This window comes from Asterias rubens, chromosome 19 (assembly GCF_902459465.1).
Source record: "Asterias rubens chromosome 19, eAstRub1.3, whole genome shotgun sequence".
Classification (NCBI taxonomy): domain Eukaryota; kingdom Metazoa; phylum Echinodermata; class Asteroidea; order Forcipulatida; family Asteriidae; genus Asterias; species Asterias rubens.
The window spans coordinates 397,916-415,064 of NC_047080.1; the positions used below are offsets into that span (position 1 = coordinate 397,916).

The 17,149-nt window shown below is 37.8% G+C and overlaps 2 protein-coding genes across 2 annotated transcripts; one reads left to right on the forward strand and one right to left on the reverse strand.

Moving 5' to 3' along the window:
- Positions 1 to 1,508: 1,508 nt before the first annotated feature.
- LOC117303115 (vacuolar protein sorting-associated protein 52 homolog) lies at positions 1,509 to 13,114 on the reverse strand. Its single transcript, XM_033787210.1, has 17 exons — positions 13,067 to 13,114; positions 12,057 to 12,185; positions 11,839 to 11,914; positions 11,412 to 11,479; positions 9,912 to 10,087; positions 7,476 to 7,626; positions 6,949 to 7,049; positions 6,559 to 6,691; positions 6,018 to 6,075; positions 5,765 to 5,895; positions 5,264 to 5,419; positions 4,515 to 4,633; positions 3,804 to 3,927; positions 3,261 to 3,464; positions 2,607 to 2,784; positions 2,066 to 2,184; positions 1,509 to 1,735 (listed from the first exon to the last, which is right to left on the reverse strand). The coding sequence occupies exons 1-17, from the start codon at positions 13,112 to 13,114 to the stop codon at positions 1,589 to 1,591; spliced, it is 2,118 nt and encodes a 705-aa protein (XP_033643101.1). The 3' UTR covers positions 1,509 to 1,588.
- A 94-nt stretch (positions 13,115 to 13,208) lies between these two features.
- On the forward strand, positions 13,209 to 15,779 carry LOC117303116 (40S ribosomal protein S18). The gene is made up of 5 exons (XM_033787211.1): positions 13,209 to 13,284; positions 13,849 to 13,947; positions 14,351 to 14,437; positions 14,819 to 15,012; positions 15,480 to 15,779. Exons 1-5 carry the CDS (start codon positions 13,282 to 13,284, stop codon positions 15,553 to 15,555), a joined length of 459 nt encoding a protein of 152 aa, XP_033643102.1. The 5' UTR covers positions 13,209 to 13,281; the 3' UTR covers positions 15,556 to 15,779.
- Positions 15,780 to 17,149: the final 1,370 nt, after the last annotated feature.

Below are 17,149 nucleotides of genomic sequence, written 5' to 3' on the forward strand. Positions count from 1 at the left end.
TTACGAATTTTGCTCGAAAAAAATCTACAAGGCTATATATAGCCTTGTGAACTTTACGAATTTTGCTCGAAAAAATCTACAAGGCTATAGCCTTGTGAACTTGTAAAATTTTGCTCAAAAAAATCTACAAGCCTTGTGAACTTGTCAAATTTTGCTCGAAAAAATCTACAAGGCTATATATAGCCTTGTGAACTTGTCAAATTTTGCTTGAAAAAATCTACAAGGCTATATATATAGCCTTGTGAACTTGTCAAATTTTGTTCGAAAAAAACTTACAATTTGTTAACTTAACGAATTTTGCAAGGACATAGCCTTGTGAACTTGTCAAATTTTGCTTGAAAAAATCTACAAGGCTATAGCCTTGAGAACTTGTCTAATTTTGCTCGAAAAATTTTACAAGGCTATATATAAGCCTTGTGAACTTGTCAAATTTTGCTCGAAAAAAACTACAAGGCTTATATAGCCTTGTGAACTTGTCAAATTTTGTCAACAAGGCCTCGTAAACTTGTCAAATTTTGCTTGGAAAAGTTTACAAGGACTTTTGAACTTGTCATATTTTGCCCCAAAAAGGTTACGTCCCTGAATCCATTAGTGTACATAAGGCTTAACAGGACTGTATAGATTCATTCATACACAATGTTTAGGTTACAATTGACAGGAGGCTTTATATGTTGGTAGGGTCAAACAATTGCAAAATAATAATTTGGATACATTAGATACAAGCTATCATTCTATGAAGATCAATTACTCAATATCAAATACAATAAGCATATAATAAGTTACAAGTAACTACAGGACAACCAACATTGATATTACATATCAATAAGAGAGGATTAATGTATGATGAAAACACGCACAAGATTCAATTGTGGAATCAACGAGACAAAAGACAACGCAGCTTGTTTGTTTACAAAGTAACGATTCAACGTTTAAACACGGTTCAACTATATGTATCTTACTACATAATAAAACACATGTTAGCTAGTTCTGAAGTTGCATATACAGAGGCAGTCAAGTCTTGCTGTGATTTTCATGCGATTCAGTTTATCCTGGCCATACAAATGCACCAGAGGCTTCTCATGTGTGTACAAGAACACACACGTATATATTATATTTATATTTATAAAGTTATTTATTTAATTACCTATTTATTACATTATTAAAGACACTCGCCACTATTGGTAACTGTTGAAGACCAGTCTTCTCACTTGGTGTATCTCAACATATGCCTACAATAACAAACCTGTTCAAATTTGAGCTCAATTTGTCGTCGAAGATGCGAGACAATAATGGAAGAAAAAACACCCTTGTCACACGAAGTTGTGTGCTTTCAGATGCTTGATTTTGAGACCTCAAATTCTAAATCTGAAGTCTCAAAATCAAATTCGTGGAAAACAACTTCTTTCTTGAATACTACAGTACTTCAGAGGGAGCCTTTTTCTCAATCTTTTAAACTATCAACAGCTCCCCATTACTCGTCACCAAGAAAGGTTTTATGCTAATAACAATTTTGAGTAATTACCAATAGTGTCCACTGCCTTTAAGGGCCTAAATATTTATTTATCTATTAAGGGGGGGGGGGTGTGTCTTAGAAAGCAGGTTTGAACTTCTTGACCTCTACCATGAGATGATGAATATTAATGAGCTCCCCACGTACCGCCATATTCTTGAATGGAGCTTGAGATAGAATCTTCTGGAAGCGATGGTAATACTGAATCAGCTGAGTCAATGTGCTCTGAAACAGACCACAGGAATTCACATAGATTATGTCATCTTGGTACTGTGTCACAATTTCTTGATTCGTGCGAAGACGTTAAACCAATGTTTGTATGAGAGAGATTGGCTTTTGCCAGCTTGGTGTTTATATTCCCTTGTGGGAGTTTGCAGAGTTCCCTTGATGGGAAGATTATCTTAAACAAACTAATACATTTGAACAGGTGAAGGTTGGGTCTCCAGGAATGTGCCCCCATAACAATTTAAGGATGAGGTGACAGAGTCAATGTCTAATGATGATGATAATGATAAATGTTTTATTTAAGATTCCAAGGTGGTCAGGTTAACTTACTTGTAAGATGCTGGTTCCATTCTTGAAGTTAGTGAAGGATCTCATAACGTCTTGGTTGATCGTCTCAATTGCTTGCTTCCAAGTAGTGCCAAATTCTCTCACCAGTTGCTCCACACGACCTACAACAACAAGATAAAAAAGGCTTATAAATACTGGGACAAACCCCTTCCCTTGGCAATAGTGTACTAGGCTCTTGTACGTACATGACACAACAAACAGGACCCACAGCTTTACATCTAAATCAATGCTTGCACAAATAATGGTTAAATGTCTTGGTAAAAGACACGAGCGTCACTACCGGGACTCAAGCCCACATTCTGCTGAACAGAATTACCAGAGCTTGAGTCCGGTGCTGTTAACTGCTCAATTATGACACACGTTCTTGCCAAATCCTTTGGTATGTTTCCATGCAGTGCCTATCAGACATTAGTGTAGCCAATCCCCCTATTAAACAACATCTACATAAACACATAGCCATCCCACAAATCTTACTTCATAGTAAGTATCTTTCCTGAAGACGCAAGAACTGAACTCGACTTACGATCTTGATTTTTCATCATGTCCGCTTGGCCCCTCTCAAGACGCGACTCGGCATCTTTGACAAACATCATCATGGCACCAAAATGTGGCATCAACACCTCCTCAACAAACTCATGAGTTCTTGCCTCAAGAAGCTGCCGGAAGCTGTCTGATTCCCTAGAATCCTCAGCTGTCCTCTCCTGGTAGAAAAACAAACGGAGTGGATTATCAAAGTGAGTTTAACCATTTACAGACCATAGCGGTCACAAGCAGGGTTTGACTCGCATCGATTCACAAAGTAAAGGTCATGTCTGAAAGAAACAGAGTGGATTATCAAAGTGAATTTAACCATTTACAGACCATAGCGGCCACAAGCAGCTTGAACCAAAATGTCCAAAGCGGCTGAAAACGGCCGCAAGGTTTGACTAACATCAATTCACAAAGTAAAGGTCATGTCTGAAAGAAACGTCGAAAGAATGGTGCCAAGATAAAAAGCCAAGATGGACAAAAGTAGAAGAAAAATAAGAATGTGGCTTCAAAAAATGATGAGGGTTGGGACGATCCACTGGTGTTTTATTTAACTTGGCCATCGGATAAGGCAGAATACAATCTTCAGACTAAACTTGCTCTTAAAAACTATTTTCTGGTAAACTCATCTAAACATCTTGAGACTTACATTGATGACATTGAGCATCATGTCATAATTATTGATAAGAAAGATGAGTTGCTCCTTCCGTAGTGGAAACTCAGCCGCCATTCTCAGGATGAAGTTCTCTACATCTGACATGAGGCGGGCTAATAGCCGATTGACTCGCTCATCTGGGAATGTCTCGTTCAAACTCACGATAGCGCCGGAGAATTCCGCGTATCGACGTGTGATCTGTTTGAAACATAAACAGTACACAAATATAACATGGTTTATTTCGGGTGAACAGTTGATATTAGCTCCCTGATGTATTACAAGTTGTGTATTATAAAAAAATAAAAATGCTTGGTAAAGGGCAAGGGTACGAGAAAAAGTAATTACAATAAAAGAACTTGCATTTGGGAATCCATCACAGCCGTTCAAAATGTTTAAAATTGGCTACCAATACGGGCTAGAATAGATAGTAAAATTTTGGTTTTCAGTGTATCCATGGCATTGCCCCCATTTATCTTAGAAGTTTAGTTCGGGAGTAACCAGTAAAGTCCCTCTTTAACTAATTGTTTGTTTACTCACGTAATGCGGTCTGATGTCGATGGAACCCATCCTCTGTGGGTCTGCTTCCTTAATACTGTGGATATTCAGCTCCAAGATGTATTCAAAACGTGGCCATAACATTTCTAGAAGTGTCTCCCAATATCTGCAAAAACATGAAATATAAAAGGTGGATGATTGAGGAGGTTAAACCATGGAGCTACCTCCATGGTTAAACAATGTTTAAGTCAGAAAATATAATTAGCTGTTGCAAACTACTTACCAACCCAAAGGACATATTGTATAAATGCAACAACAACAAAGTTGATGGCCTGCTGTTTGAACCCTAGCAGAGTCTTTCTTGAAGGCTAAATGACAACACAACAAACAAACGGCTAAGTAAGAGTAAAATAAGCAGACAAGTGGAAATATATAAATAGAGAATGAGTCAGAGAGCACACAGTAAAAACAAACGCAGAGAGACAAAAGGTGGGGGAGGGGTTGCAGGGAAGTGGCTGGTTTAACCACAAGAAGATGGAAACACAAAGGACAATATCAAATGTGGGAAGAGGGAGAAAAAGAACGCAGGCTGAAAAAAGGGGATACCTGTGAGGAAAAAGAGAAGGCAAAGCAGGAGGTGTTCCGGGTGAAATGCTACCAACACCTAAAAACGCAAAAACCACAGATGTTCTGCGCTATACTCCCAACACCAATTAACTGTATGGCGGAAAATTTTGAGGGTAGTCAACTTACTTGTCTAGGGCTGGCACAGCTCGCTTGTGCATTAGCATCCGATACCTCAAGATGATGTGTAGACATAGATACACAGCAATGGAGTCAAAACACTCATTGGTATACATGTCCATGTGTTTCTACAATTAAAACAGAACTTAATAACAAATCAAAACAGAACTTCTTATCTAATCAAGCAGACATTTTAGAGCAAGTTCGAGTGCACATTTAGTTGGCCCATGATTGATCACTGACTAACAATTTACATGAGCATTGATGTACACACTCCAACAACTCATTTGAAAGTCTAGTCAACTATTGGTACGGTATTCAACACTTCCATTTCCCACTGCTATTTCGCTATGGTGTCACTGGTTCCATTCTGTGTTTTACACGAGTTTGCATTAAACAAAACTACTGGGACCAGGGAAGAAATTATGGTCCCGAGGCTGGTTCAAAATGGTCAACCAGCCTGGAGTACAGTCAAAATAGGTCAGCATTTAGCTAACCATGGTGCACACTTGAACTTGCTCTTGGTACACAGTCAACCCTCCTACTGTCAGACCATTTCACCTCACACATTGGGGTTTTGTGTGATAGATGCACTATGCCAGCCTGCAGTATGAAATATGGACAGTACACAAATAGCTCGGTCACAAGGTACTCAACCCAGCTGAATGGCATTGAATAGTCAATCAGTTTATCAGAGTATTGGAAGGTTATAAACTCGGCATATTAACAAGTTTCAACCGAACGAGTTGATATCTTACCAGGAACATGGAGAGTGTTTTTCCCATGATGGCGTTGAACAAGTCTTGGGCGCTGGAGCCAGACACCATGAAGAAATCACACACAAACAGATACTCCCGGCAACAGTTGTCAAGGAGTGCGTAGTGCTGGCTGCGGAACAGACTCTCAAAGGTGTGCTGAAATTCAAACAAATACAGAATGGCTGCTGACATAAAGGTCTGAAGCTACAGGTAGAACCCAATGTTGAGGAGGTATATTTAAACAATTTGAATTGGCATCTTGACACTGGGTACAATCGTTTTTCTAGTGGTGAAGGTATCTGGGAATGCAGGGGTTGTGGTTTTGAATCCAACAGTAGCTGTATACCTTTTAATGCAGGACTCAAAGATCACATCAGTATAGTTAACAAAATAGTAAACTATTTTATCCCTGATAAAAATTATTATTACTCTTTATGCTTGTTAGTTATTTGAATTATTTTATTGTAAACAAAAATTAGAAAACAAAAACCAGTATAGTACCTTGGTATCATCTTTCTGTGCAGCGTGTGGAATAATAATTGGTGCTTCAAGATTGTTGTTGATGATGTTGCCACGGTTACCAAGAGTAAAAACAGTGGAGCGGTTTTTGAGAGATGGTTTGGAGAAAAATCGTGTGAAATGTTAAGGAAACACAAACAAAAGGTAAATACATAAATATGATAAAACAACAAGAAACTCATTTTAGTAATTCTGTGTTCAGAGTCAAAAATGGTTTAGAGTATAAAAAGGATATCTCTTTTTGCAGTGTCTTCAACTCCCATCAAATCCTCCTTGTCTGCCACCTCATCATACTGAGATAAAAAAGAAAATGAAATTCATGAATAATCCAAAGGTGCCATTGATTTGATCACTAAAAATGTCCACATCACCACTGGTCTTAAATTTTTCAAATCCATCCAATTCATTTATGTTTATTATTGACTCAAAAATTACACAACAATTCAAAGTGAATCCTTTTCTTAAAATAGGTTGACCACATGGAACAACATTTTTCTGACAATTTCAAACTTGGTCCACAAGTCTAGATTAGTTTGGGTTTTTTTTTAAAGCGTACTTTTTGATTTTTTCCTAAAGTATTTAAGGAAGGGCAATAGATTGGTGATTACTTCACAAATTAATGACCATCAAAACTTACAAGCACTGCTAAAAAAAAAAAAATCTAAACTTGTGGGGTAACTGGCCAATTGTGAAATTGCTGGAAGAAATTTGTCCAATTGGTCTTTACTCACAAGACTAAAACCGTCTATAAATGAGTTTTAAATGAGTAGTCTTACCTGTAGTTTCATGAGTCTACTTATGTATCCCTTAAAGTATGAGTAGTACACTTTACTCATTGTGTCCACATAGTCGTCGCGTACCTCTTTGGCTATGTGCCGCTCATTGGCTAACAGAAACTCAAAGAAAAATCTAGAAATATAAATGAGAGAAGTGGTTCTCAGGTCTTGAAGAAAAACAGGAGAAAATCAAGCTACTACAAATTTGAGGAAAATCCAAAGTTGTTCTACATTGTATGCTTTAAAAAAATCCCCCCCAAGTCTGTACAAATTTTGTTTGTAGATAACATGTTTTCCGACGTGAAGAATTTAACTTGTGGCAGACAAAGTTTGTGTAAACTTTTTATTATTTTTCTACTGCATTCCATACAGAGGATTGGGATGACCTACCTGAATTTCAGCATGGTGTTCTGTTGTAGCTGGTAGTTCGTCATTGGTTTCCTCATTTGGTTCACCTTCTGTAGTAGAAACTCACGAATCTTTGCTATTGCCTGAAACAAAAATGTTATTTCAACTTCATATTAAAATGGTTATAACAAAATGCCTTGTCAAGGCCAAGGATAAGCATGACATGACAAAGTTCATTTAAAGAATAATACATTGGTCTTTTTTAGAAATTCCTTCCCATCCAAATAGTTTTCTTTAAAGTTTGCTTTGAAGAACTCAATAAACAAATAATCAAAACTTTTAAGCAATACACCATGTCAAGCTTATACTGGTATTCAAATTTGTGTGTTTTGATGGTGGTCATTTTAACAGGTCCATTGACAAACAAAACAAAATATTTCTAGGAAAAAAGTTTCTATTTGATTGAAAATAATCCTGTACAGGTATGGTATAAAGGATTATTTTAAATCTCGAAGCTTTTGGTTAAAAAGATGAGGTACAGACTAAATTTTAAGGATCAGCCAATATACCTTGAGTTTGAGCTTCTCTAAGATGTCCTGTACATCCTTACATGAGATGGCCTCCTTAAACGACTGCTCCTTGACAAAGCTTATCTTGTGATTCAACTCATGGAGTTGCTCTAGGAACTGTCGCTCTGTGACCGATGTGTCTAAGATGTGACTGGATATCAACAAGAAATAATACAAAACTAGACATTAGGTGTTTGTGAACAAACACAAAGCTGTTCCGTGTTCTTTTGCTTGGATTATGAGCTAAAATGACCAAGGAGTCTATCATTGAAAAAAAGACGAAAATGCTGAATGAGTTATGGTGCCACTTCCGGTTGACCCGGAAGTAGAGGTCGACATGGGGTCATGGTAACCTAAGGCTTACCTCCAATGCCCAATAAGTCTCTAACTGAAAACAGTTTGAAAATCGATATTGCCACACTTTGGGTTGACCCGGGAGTAGAGGTCAACTTGAGGTCACGGTTTTTCAAAATTAATTTCCAATCCCCCAAGGAGTCTTTAACTACAAACAGTCTAAAAAACGGCAGTGTACTTCTTGAGATATGGTGCTACAAAGATTTCCCAAATAAATATGCAAATATGGGTCACGTGGTTAAGTAATTACGATTGTTAACATTTTTGGGGGTCGGTGGTTTGATGTTTGATCTAGTACGATTTGATTTACCACCAAACTCTGCGCTTATGATCACCATTTTCCGCTTACTGTGTTTTTCAAACATCATCGTGTCATGCATGCACACATGTTATGTTGGGCTAACAAATGAGAAAAAGAAAAGGCAACACTATCGATATAAAGATATTAATCTAACTTTAATATTACAAAAAGAAATATTTTTTTAGTTTTGGGGGATACAAAAAAAACTGTGATCGTACGGAAATTGGAACTCGCAGGTATCAGCGAAGTAAGTGCGACTGATGACCACTAGGCTATAACGTATAACGGCCAATGCATAATCTGAGGGTTTACATGTATGTATATCAACAGAGGGGATTATGATCCGGCGAAATAATTCTCGTTTCATGATTTAGCGAACATTGTCACTAAATATGAACTGCTAACGCCTATAACTATTAAGTAGGGTTGAAATGTAGTATTAGATGCCTTTATGGGTTTTTGACGACGACGTCGTCGTCGTCAAAAAAACCTATTCAATTACGCACGTTCGTCCACGGACGACGCCACCTCAGAGTCTAAATTTTACATTTTTTCACTTATTTCTCAAAAACTACAACACCACAGCAAGTAATATTTTAAGGGAAGCTTTCAACTGTCATTATCTTCAAACTGTTTAAGTTTAGTGTAATTCTGTGGACACCATGGTATGTCGTCGTCGTCAAAAACCCCTATTTATATACGCACGTTCGTTAAACAAAAAACCCTAAACATTCGTGTACAAAGCATATTGGTCCAGAATTCGGTTAGGAAACGAAGAAACAGAGACTTTGCTGTGGTCCAGAACGTGTGAAGAAAAACAAGAAAAAGAGACTTGAGTAGACTCCTCTCAAGAAGTCACAACTCATGATACAGTATGTAGGTACATACTGAATTGCATTTACCATAGAGAATGTTTAACGATAACATGGAAACGACTGCATCCAGTTTGGTTCAAACGCGTAGACTCATCTCAAGAAGTCACAACTCATGATAGGTACATACTGTATGGCATTTACCAAAGAGAATATTTAACAATAACATGGAAGCGACTGCATCCAGTTATATATTCAAATGAAGATTACGTGGCTAATTAATTAAGATTTTTAATTTTGTTTACATTTAGAGTAAAGCTTATGTTCTAAGCTTCAATTTGGTATATAATTTCACTCTTTTGAAGTTATGGTCTAGGAGGTTAAAAGAAAAAAACGTGTGCAATTGCTATGGGTTTTAAAAAAAATAAAAATCTCGACAGAAACAATACCTGTTCCGACGGTAGGTCGCAACAGCTAATAAAAATCTCTCCAAAGGTTGGATTCCTGCTCTAGTCAAACTTTCTTTGTAAAACTTAAGATTGTTTAAATCTGCCCAGTCAGTTTCCCTTTGTGGCTATTTATTTGATATTTGTAAATAAAAAGTCACATCCCCCTGTAGGTGGTCCCTCTCCTACAGCCACCAGTTTGTGTCGTAAACTTTGGTGTGATCCCTGTCTACACGGCAGTTAAAAGATTGAATGGCTTCTGCCTGGCACCCCCGAAAACATATTGACAAAATAGAAAGACTGTCAACATGTAAATAGTTGGATGATTGCCGGTGTAGCAGGAGATTCTGTCCAATCATACAGTGAACTGTGTAGAAACTTCCTCTGATAGCGCCCTCTTTTGAATCCAGCCTACATGTAGGTTATTATCCCGTATGGGGGGGGGGGGGGGACAGCATTTGGTCAACCAATACATTTTAGTCAAAATTAACTCCAAAATAAAAGGGGGAGGAATGCCACTTACGTGATCATGGATTCCTGTACTGCCATCTCATCCACAAACTGACTGAGTTGCCCACGGACTGCTTGTCTGTTCTTCAGCTTGATGTTCATCGCGATGGATTGGTTCTGTAGCGTCTGGATCTCGGCACTGAGGCTTCCAAGATCTGACTGGAATCCATTCAACATCTCCTCCATCCGCTGTAAGAATATTGTATTATTATACTCCTTTCCAAGTCAATTGGATCCTTATCCAAGTACAGCCTTACACCATTATTAATCCAAGTACAGCCTTACACCATTATTATCCCTTATCCAAGTACAGCCTTACACCATTGTTATCCCTTATCCAAGTACAGCCTTACACCATTGTTATCCCTTATCCAAGTACAGCCTTACACCATTTATTAATCCAAGTACAGCCTTACACCATTATTATCCCTTATCCACGTACAGCCTTACACCATTATTATCCTTATCCAAGTACAGCCTTACACCATTATTATCCCTTATCCAAGTACAGCCTTACACCATTATTATCCCTTATCCAAGTACAGCCTTACACCATTATTATCCCTTATCCAAGTACAGCCTTACACCATTATTAATCCAAGTACAGCCTTACACCATTATTATCCCTTATCCAAGTACAGCCTTACACCATTATTATCCCTTATCCAAGTACAGCCTTACACCATTTATTCTATCCAAGTACAGCCTACACCATTATTATCCCTTATCCCAGTACAGCCTTACACCATTGTATCCCTTATCCAAGTACAGCTTACACCATTAGTTATCCCTTATCCAAGTACAGCCTTACACCATTGTTATCCCTTAGCCAAGTACAGCCTTACACCATTATTATCCCTTATCCAAGTACAGCCCTTCCACCCTTATTATCCCTTATCCAAGTACAGCCTTACACCATTATTATCCCTTATCCAAGTACAGCCTTACACCATTGTTATCCCTTATCCAAGTACAGCCTTACACCATTGTTATCCCTTATCCAAGTACAGCCTTACACCATTATTAATCCAAGTACAGCCTTACACCATTATTATCCCTTATCCAAGTACAGCCTTACACCATTATTATCCCTTATCCAAGTACAGCCTTACACCATTATTATCCCTTATCCAAGTACAGCCTTACACCATTGTTATCCCTTATCCAAGTACAGCCTTACACCATTGTTATCCCTTATCCAAGTACAGCCTTACACCATTATTAATCCAAGTACAGCCTTACACCATTATTATCCCTTATCCAAGTACAGCCTTACACCATTATTATCCCTTATCCAAGTACAGCCTTACACCATTATTATCCCTTATCCAAGTACAGCCTTACACCATTATTATCCCTTATCCAAGTACAGCCTTACACCATTGTTATCCCTTATCCAAGTACAGCCTTACACCATTGTTATCCCTTATCCAAGTACAGCCTTACACCATTATTATCCCTTGCCATGCCTACAGGGTTTGCCCTTTTTGTATACAGCTTGAAAGGTACTTACCTCAAGTATTGTGTCACATGCCGATATCTGGTTGTGCAAGCTGGCAATGTTTTGGCTTTCTTTAATATCTGTTAGATCAGTTAAGAATAATTTATCAAGAAGTGTAAAACATCAACAACCAGTTAAAATGCAACAATCTTCAAACACCTTATATCCACTATAAATCCACCAACATCAACCAATGGTAATCTCTATCAAAAAAAATCCGCACAACCACTATAAACTTTCACTGAAAAGTCACCCATCCACTAACTTCCATCACCTTGAACGATTATTCTAAATCTAAACATTCTAAAACTCCACACTCTGGCTTTTATGGATGTCATTTTCTCAATAGGGAAGTTCTGTACTGTATCCACACACAATTATCCAGTTCAAACACATCCACTCATTTTTCATATCTATTAGTTGAAGTCTACAAGGATACAGTCTTGGATGGAGGCATTTTCCACTGTCTGGAGCTCGGCTTCAACCTGCTTGGAGTACTGACGAAGATCCACTCCCTGCAAATCAAATACACAGTAAGTCAAATCAGGGCAGAAACAATTCACAAAGGGTTGAAAAATATTCTTAAACTTTTTGTATTGTCGTATCCATTACAGTTAGGTTTCGTGCAAGGTTTGGAGTGGGAAGAATTATACTTACCGATTCAAGAGCTGCTTTGACAACATCATCTTCTAGATTTTGTTGAATATGAATATCTACCTCATCAAGGATGAACTCATCTGATGTTAGATCCAGAACACCAAGATTCAACTCGGGAAGATCCAAGCTCTGTAGATAGACACGCAATGGAAATAAAATCGCAATTAGTGGAACAATTTGAGAAATATGGCTCTAATTAAATATTAACCTTTTCAGATACTCTCATAATTGCTTTAAATAGACAGCAATTAATGCTTTACTTATTTAACAACAATTAATAGGACTGCTGTTGTCCAGTTTGTTTGCCCTTTTGGTGATAGCCAATGGTGCTCAATTTCCCTCAAATTGTGTGACCATATCACCAACTACTCCTAGAACTAACTATGAGGTTCATTCCCTGCAGACGATAGCGGTCAAACCTTCCGGGAGTAAGCACCAACAATCCTGCCCATGTTACTAATTTATACTGGGGTTCAGAATGATCTGTAGCTTAATTCAGTTTTGGGAACAGTTTTTGATAGGGCTGCAGATTGACGTTGATGACTACCATCTCCTATATTCGTTCAGAAATTTCTAATGATTTCTCATCAAATTCAAAGATTGGATTGTCTGGTCTGGGTTGAACAATATTTTGAATTGATTTCCTGCACAAATTTATAGCTCAGCTGTCTGAATGTGTTATCATATTTATATTAAGGAAAACAAATAACAAACATTGTCATCAAGAACTCTTTAAAAACCCAAGGTTTTGTTAATACAAATTTATTTTCATAACACACCCACCCTCTTCCAACATGTCATGCAAAGCAAGCATGGCGAGAGGGCGCCCTAATGAAAATAAATGTCAACACAGAACACAGAACTAGCACATCTGGCAGTGCTTTCTCGTTAAAAGAGTAACACTTCCACACAAGCGTTAACTAAATGATACACTAATCAACACTTTACATATCAATGGTTCATTTCTAGCATTTAAACTAATGACTATGTCCTATTTCAGATAAACTTGCCTCGTCTTCGTGGATAACATCCGCAGTTCTCGCATCGGTCGTCGCCATTTTGTTTCATTAAGTCAGACCTTTTATCCATGTAACGCGCTACGTGATTGGCTTAGAGAGGGTCATTCTGAGACAGCTCGAAAACGTCATCCAATCACGTTTACTGTACAGGAGTTGTTGATGAACAGATCATTGGACTGTCTTTTCCAATCCATCAAGCAGGCAAAATGGTATGGGGCTGTCGGAACTCATGTCTAAATCCACTTTTATCACTGCAATCCTGTTTTTAGAAATATTTTCTTCAGTTCTTTGTGTAAAAGGAAAACATTTCCCTATTATATACTTGACTTTTGTACATACAAATGTATGGGAAAGGGTAAAAATTATAGATTTCATTGTAGGTTTAACTGCCGTGTATTGTAATTGTAACAAGATTAACCGAGTGCATTTTTTTGGCAAACTGAATGAAACTGAATACGTTTTAAAGTTTAAAGTTCTGTAAAGGCTATAAATATCGAATATGATTTGGCAATGTCAATGTTAGGCTACTTGTTGCGCCAACAGTTGAACAGTGATTTAGTGAGATCGTCGTGTGATGAAAGTTTTTTGCGACTATGTTGAAAACAAATAGGGCCTATGCAAACAATTTTGACTTGCCCTTGATTTGGCCCCCATCTGCCTGTCAATTTAACTTAGTAATAGTAGATACAAAAAATGTAGTATACTTTCCCCATATTGCACAAGAGCAGCTTTACTTCTTAGACACTCATTACATTTACAATCCTTTCTTGCAGAGTCTGGTGATTCCTGAGAAGTTTCAGCACATTCTGCGTGTGTTGAACACGAACATCGATGGCAGACGCAAGATCATGTTTGCCCTGACCGCCATTAAGGTAGGACAAAAATCTTCCTATCCTAGGACCTAAACACATGTCGTATTAATGTGTTAAGTATTAAAAAATTAAGCCACATCCGACAGTCATTCAATCATACCTTTTTCTATCAAAAAATAGTGTCTTCCTTCTTGACCCAACCAAAAGAGAGGTTCTAAAAAAATTATATTTTTGTTTGTTTCGCGACTAAAAAAGTTGTGGTCATCTTTTCATTGTGAATATCGTGCAGTGAGATCAGTGCGAGGGTTGCATTAATTAAAAAGTGTGTGATTTTAAATGGAGAAAAAGTTTTGCCAGAGCAACAGGCTGCTTCACGTGAAAGTATCATGGTTTTAAAAATCCACTTTTAACATTTTCTCTTTGCGCCAATAAATTAAACCGTTTTTTTCTTTTCCAATCTTAGGGGGTTGGTAGGCGATATGCCAACGTTTGCTGCCGTAAGGCTGACATCGACCTCGCAAAGAGAGCCGGTGAATTGACTGAAGAAGAGGTTGGTAGTCAAAAAAATAGGTTTGTCAAGAATGGCAAGAATTGCATAAAGTGATGAAGACTAGTATTTGATACTTGTTTAACCAAGACCGATGTGTGATAAGGATTCTGTACTTGGTGTTCTCTAGAGTATTGCAGTGAAAAACAAATCCAGGCCTAAAATTTCATCTTTGAACAATTGCATTTTGCAAAAGGCATTTCCATAAGAACTTTTGAAGTGCACCAGGAATTATGGCCTCCGTGAAGTTCCAGGCCTGCAAATCAAGAGGTAAAACATATCAGGTTAAGCCATGTCCGTCCAAGCCTTGGTAATTTTTAGTTGATGTGACTTCAATTTGTGATAAGGAATGATTATTAAGACATGTTTTTGATTTGTTACTAGGTGGACAAGGTCATCACAATCATCGGTAACCCACGTCAGTACAAGATCCCTGATTGGTTCCTAAACAGACAAAAGGACGAACGTGACGGCAAATACAGCCAGGTCCTCGCCAACGCCCTGGACAACAAACTCCGTGAAGATCTTGAGAGACTGAAGAAGATCAGAGCCCATCGTGGTCTTCGTCACTACTGGGGGTAGGTTTTAGTTCAAATTTCTGCTGTGTGAAATGCAACTTTTCATTCTGTTTGCGCTGAATGTGTTGTGTGTCCAGTTTCATTTAAAGCTACATTCCGTGAAGACAGTAACAAATGAACTTGTCACAACAATGATGTAAATTATGCAGTATTTTTTTGTTGGGATCCGTTTCCACTACTAAATGCTAAGCAACATTTCATGTGCTTTTTACCAGCATTTTTAAATTGTGAATTCTGTTCCAATATGGCTCATCAGGCTGGTGTTTTCCTTTGGTTTCCTTGGCATTAAATGACAGAATGTTGCTATTCTCCCTGGACAGGATGCAAGTCTATCGCAGGTTACTCCCCAGCTCTCGCTAATACTCATTTGTACTCCTTGGTGGAGAGAAGGAGCCTTTTGAAATTGGGGAAAAAAATGTTTCAAGTTTGAGATACTGAATTTGTGTATTCTTGTTTGTTCTCGGCAGTCTCCGTGTCAGAGGTCAACACACCAAGACTACAGGCAGGAGAGGAAGAACAGTGGGTGTGTCCAAAAAGAAGTAGACCAATCAGAACGCCTAGAGATGATCAGTGGGTGTGTGTCTATCAGGAACATAGACCAATCAGAACATGTCAGATATTGCTATTTGTAGTAAACTGGCTCAGTTGAACTTGTTGCAAGTTAGGGAATATAAAACACACTGCAAACAAAATGCCAGACTCATGATGTAAATTAAAACGGTTTGAAAGATCAATAAATGCCCACAAATGGGAGTATTGGATTAAAATTACTGTTTCAGTCGTCATTAATGGTTTGTTTTCTCTTAAAGGGAGGGTGGTATACCTTAAGTAATTACTCAAAAAAGTTATGACCCTTAAACCCCACTTGGTAAAGAGCATTGGAGAGCCGTTGTTATTGTAAAACATTGTTGGAAACAACACCCGATTAATGTAGTTGAAGAGAAAGGCTTGACATCTGAAAGCACAAGATTCTGTGCAACAAGGGTGTTTTTCCTTCAACTTCGATGACCATAATGGAGCCCAGGTTTGCTATTGAATGCAGGTGGGATATACCAAAAGTACAATATTTCCTATGCATGTACATTACACCTGTACAGGATTTGGACAACTTTCAGTGCGGCGCCACCACTCCATCACTCATTTTTACAAAAAGGGATATCTTATTGAGGTAAATTAGGTAAGTATTAATTACATATCGAATGAAAAAGTGGTGGCGCCATACGGAAATTTTTCCCAGAATTTGAACAGTATAACAATTTTTATGAACTATAGAATTATTGAAGTACATTTTTAAATTAAAGAAGTACATTTTATTAGACTGGCTTTTGGTAAAAATATAATACTGAATAAATCGATATTAATTGAATACAAAAGGATAATATTTCATACTCGTAGCTGCAGTAACATTCACGTTACATGTACATCAATGCATACTGAATCTGCCTCCAAGCCTAGGTTTCAATACATGGGTTTGAAAGTGGAAAAACATGGCTGCACCACAAGTCCATAACAAGGCCAATGCAAGAGGACAATAATACCTATCCAAATATGGGATCCGGTCAAGCAAAATGAGTTGTTTGTCGACCCAGATCATTTTTTATCTTTCGGTACATTTGAAAAGAGCATTCTACCCTTGAATACTGTTTAAACAGTGATGTCCATAATCATATTAGTGCCCTAAAATAACTGAATATTCATGACATGATACTCTACTAAATAATTTATGTTAAAGGGCAGTTTCATCTTGATCATAGCAGGCCCAACACACAGGACCAACGGCTTTACGTCCCATCCAATGGTTAAGTGTCTTGCTTGAGTGTAATGTCCTGAATTCAAACCCACACTCTGCTGATCAGAAACACCAGAGCATGAGTTCGGTGCTCTTATCTGCTCGGGCAAGACACACCACCAGTAACTGGGAAAGAGTTTATCATTCCATGTTCATGTACAGCCACAGGCCTGCCTTGTTCATGACACGACAGCCCCATTCATTTAGCCTTAACCAATGTGCACATCAGCATGTTTCAGATTGAGAAAAACCATCCCATTGATTGGAATAAAATCCAACAGTTATAAAAACTTTAATAAAATACTTTTCATAAGTCTAAAGTAAATAGATTCATACCCAACTCCTTTG

What these genes read in the sequence shown, in the direction of transcription:
- LOC117303115 (XM_033787210.1), bottom strand. Translation starts at nt 13,114, where the DNA reads ATGGCGACGACCGATGCGAGAACTGCGGATGTTATCCACGAAGACGAG. An exon ending in AAACACTCTCCATGTTCCTG is followed by an intron (nt 4,634 to 5,263) that starts GTAAGATATCAA and finishes TTTTAATTGTAG; the next exon opens with AAACACATGGACATGTATAC. An exon ending in TCGACATCAGACCGCATTAC is followed by an intron (nt 3,465 to 3,803) that starts GTGAGTAAACAA and finishes TGTTTCAAACAG; the next exon opens with ATCACACGTCGATACGCGGA.
- LOC117303116 (XM_033787211.1), top strand. An exon ending in GTGAATTGACTGAAGAAGAG is followed by an intron (nt 14,438 to 14,818) that starts GTTGGTAGTCAA and finishes ATTTGTTACTAG; the next exon opens with GTGGACAAGGTCATCACAAT. An exon ending in GGTCTTCGTCACTACTGGGG is followed by an intron (nt 15,013 to 15,479) that starts GTAGGTTTTAGT and finishes TGTTCTCGGCAG; the next exon opens with TCTCCGTGTCAGAGGTCAAC.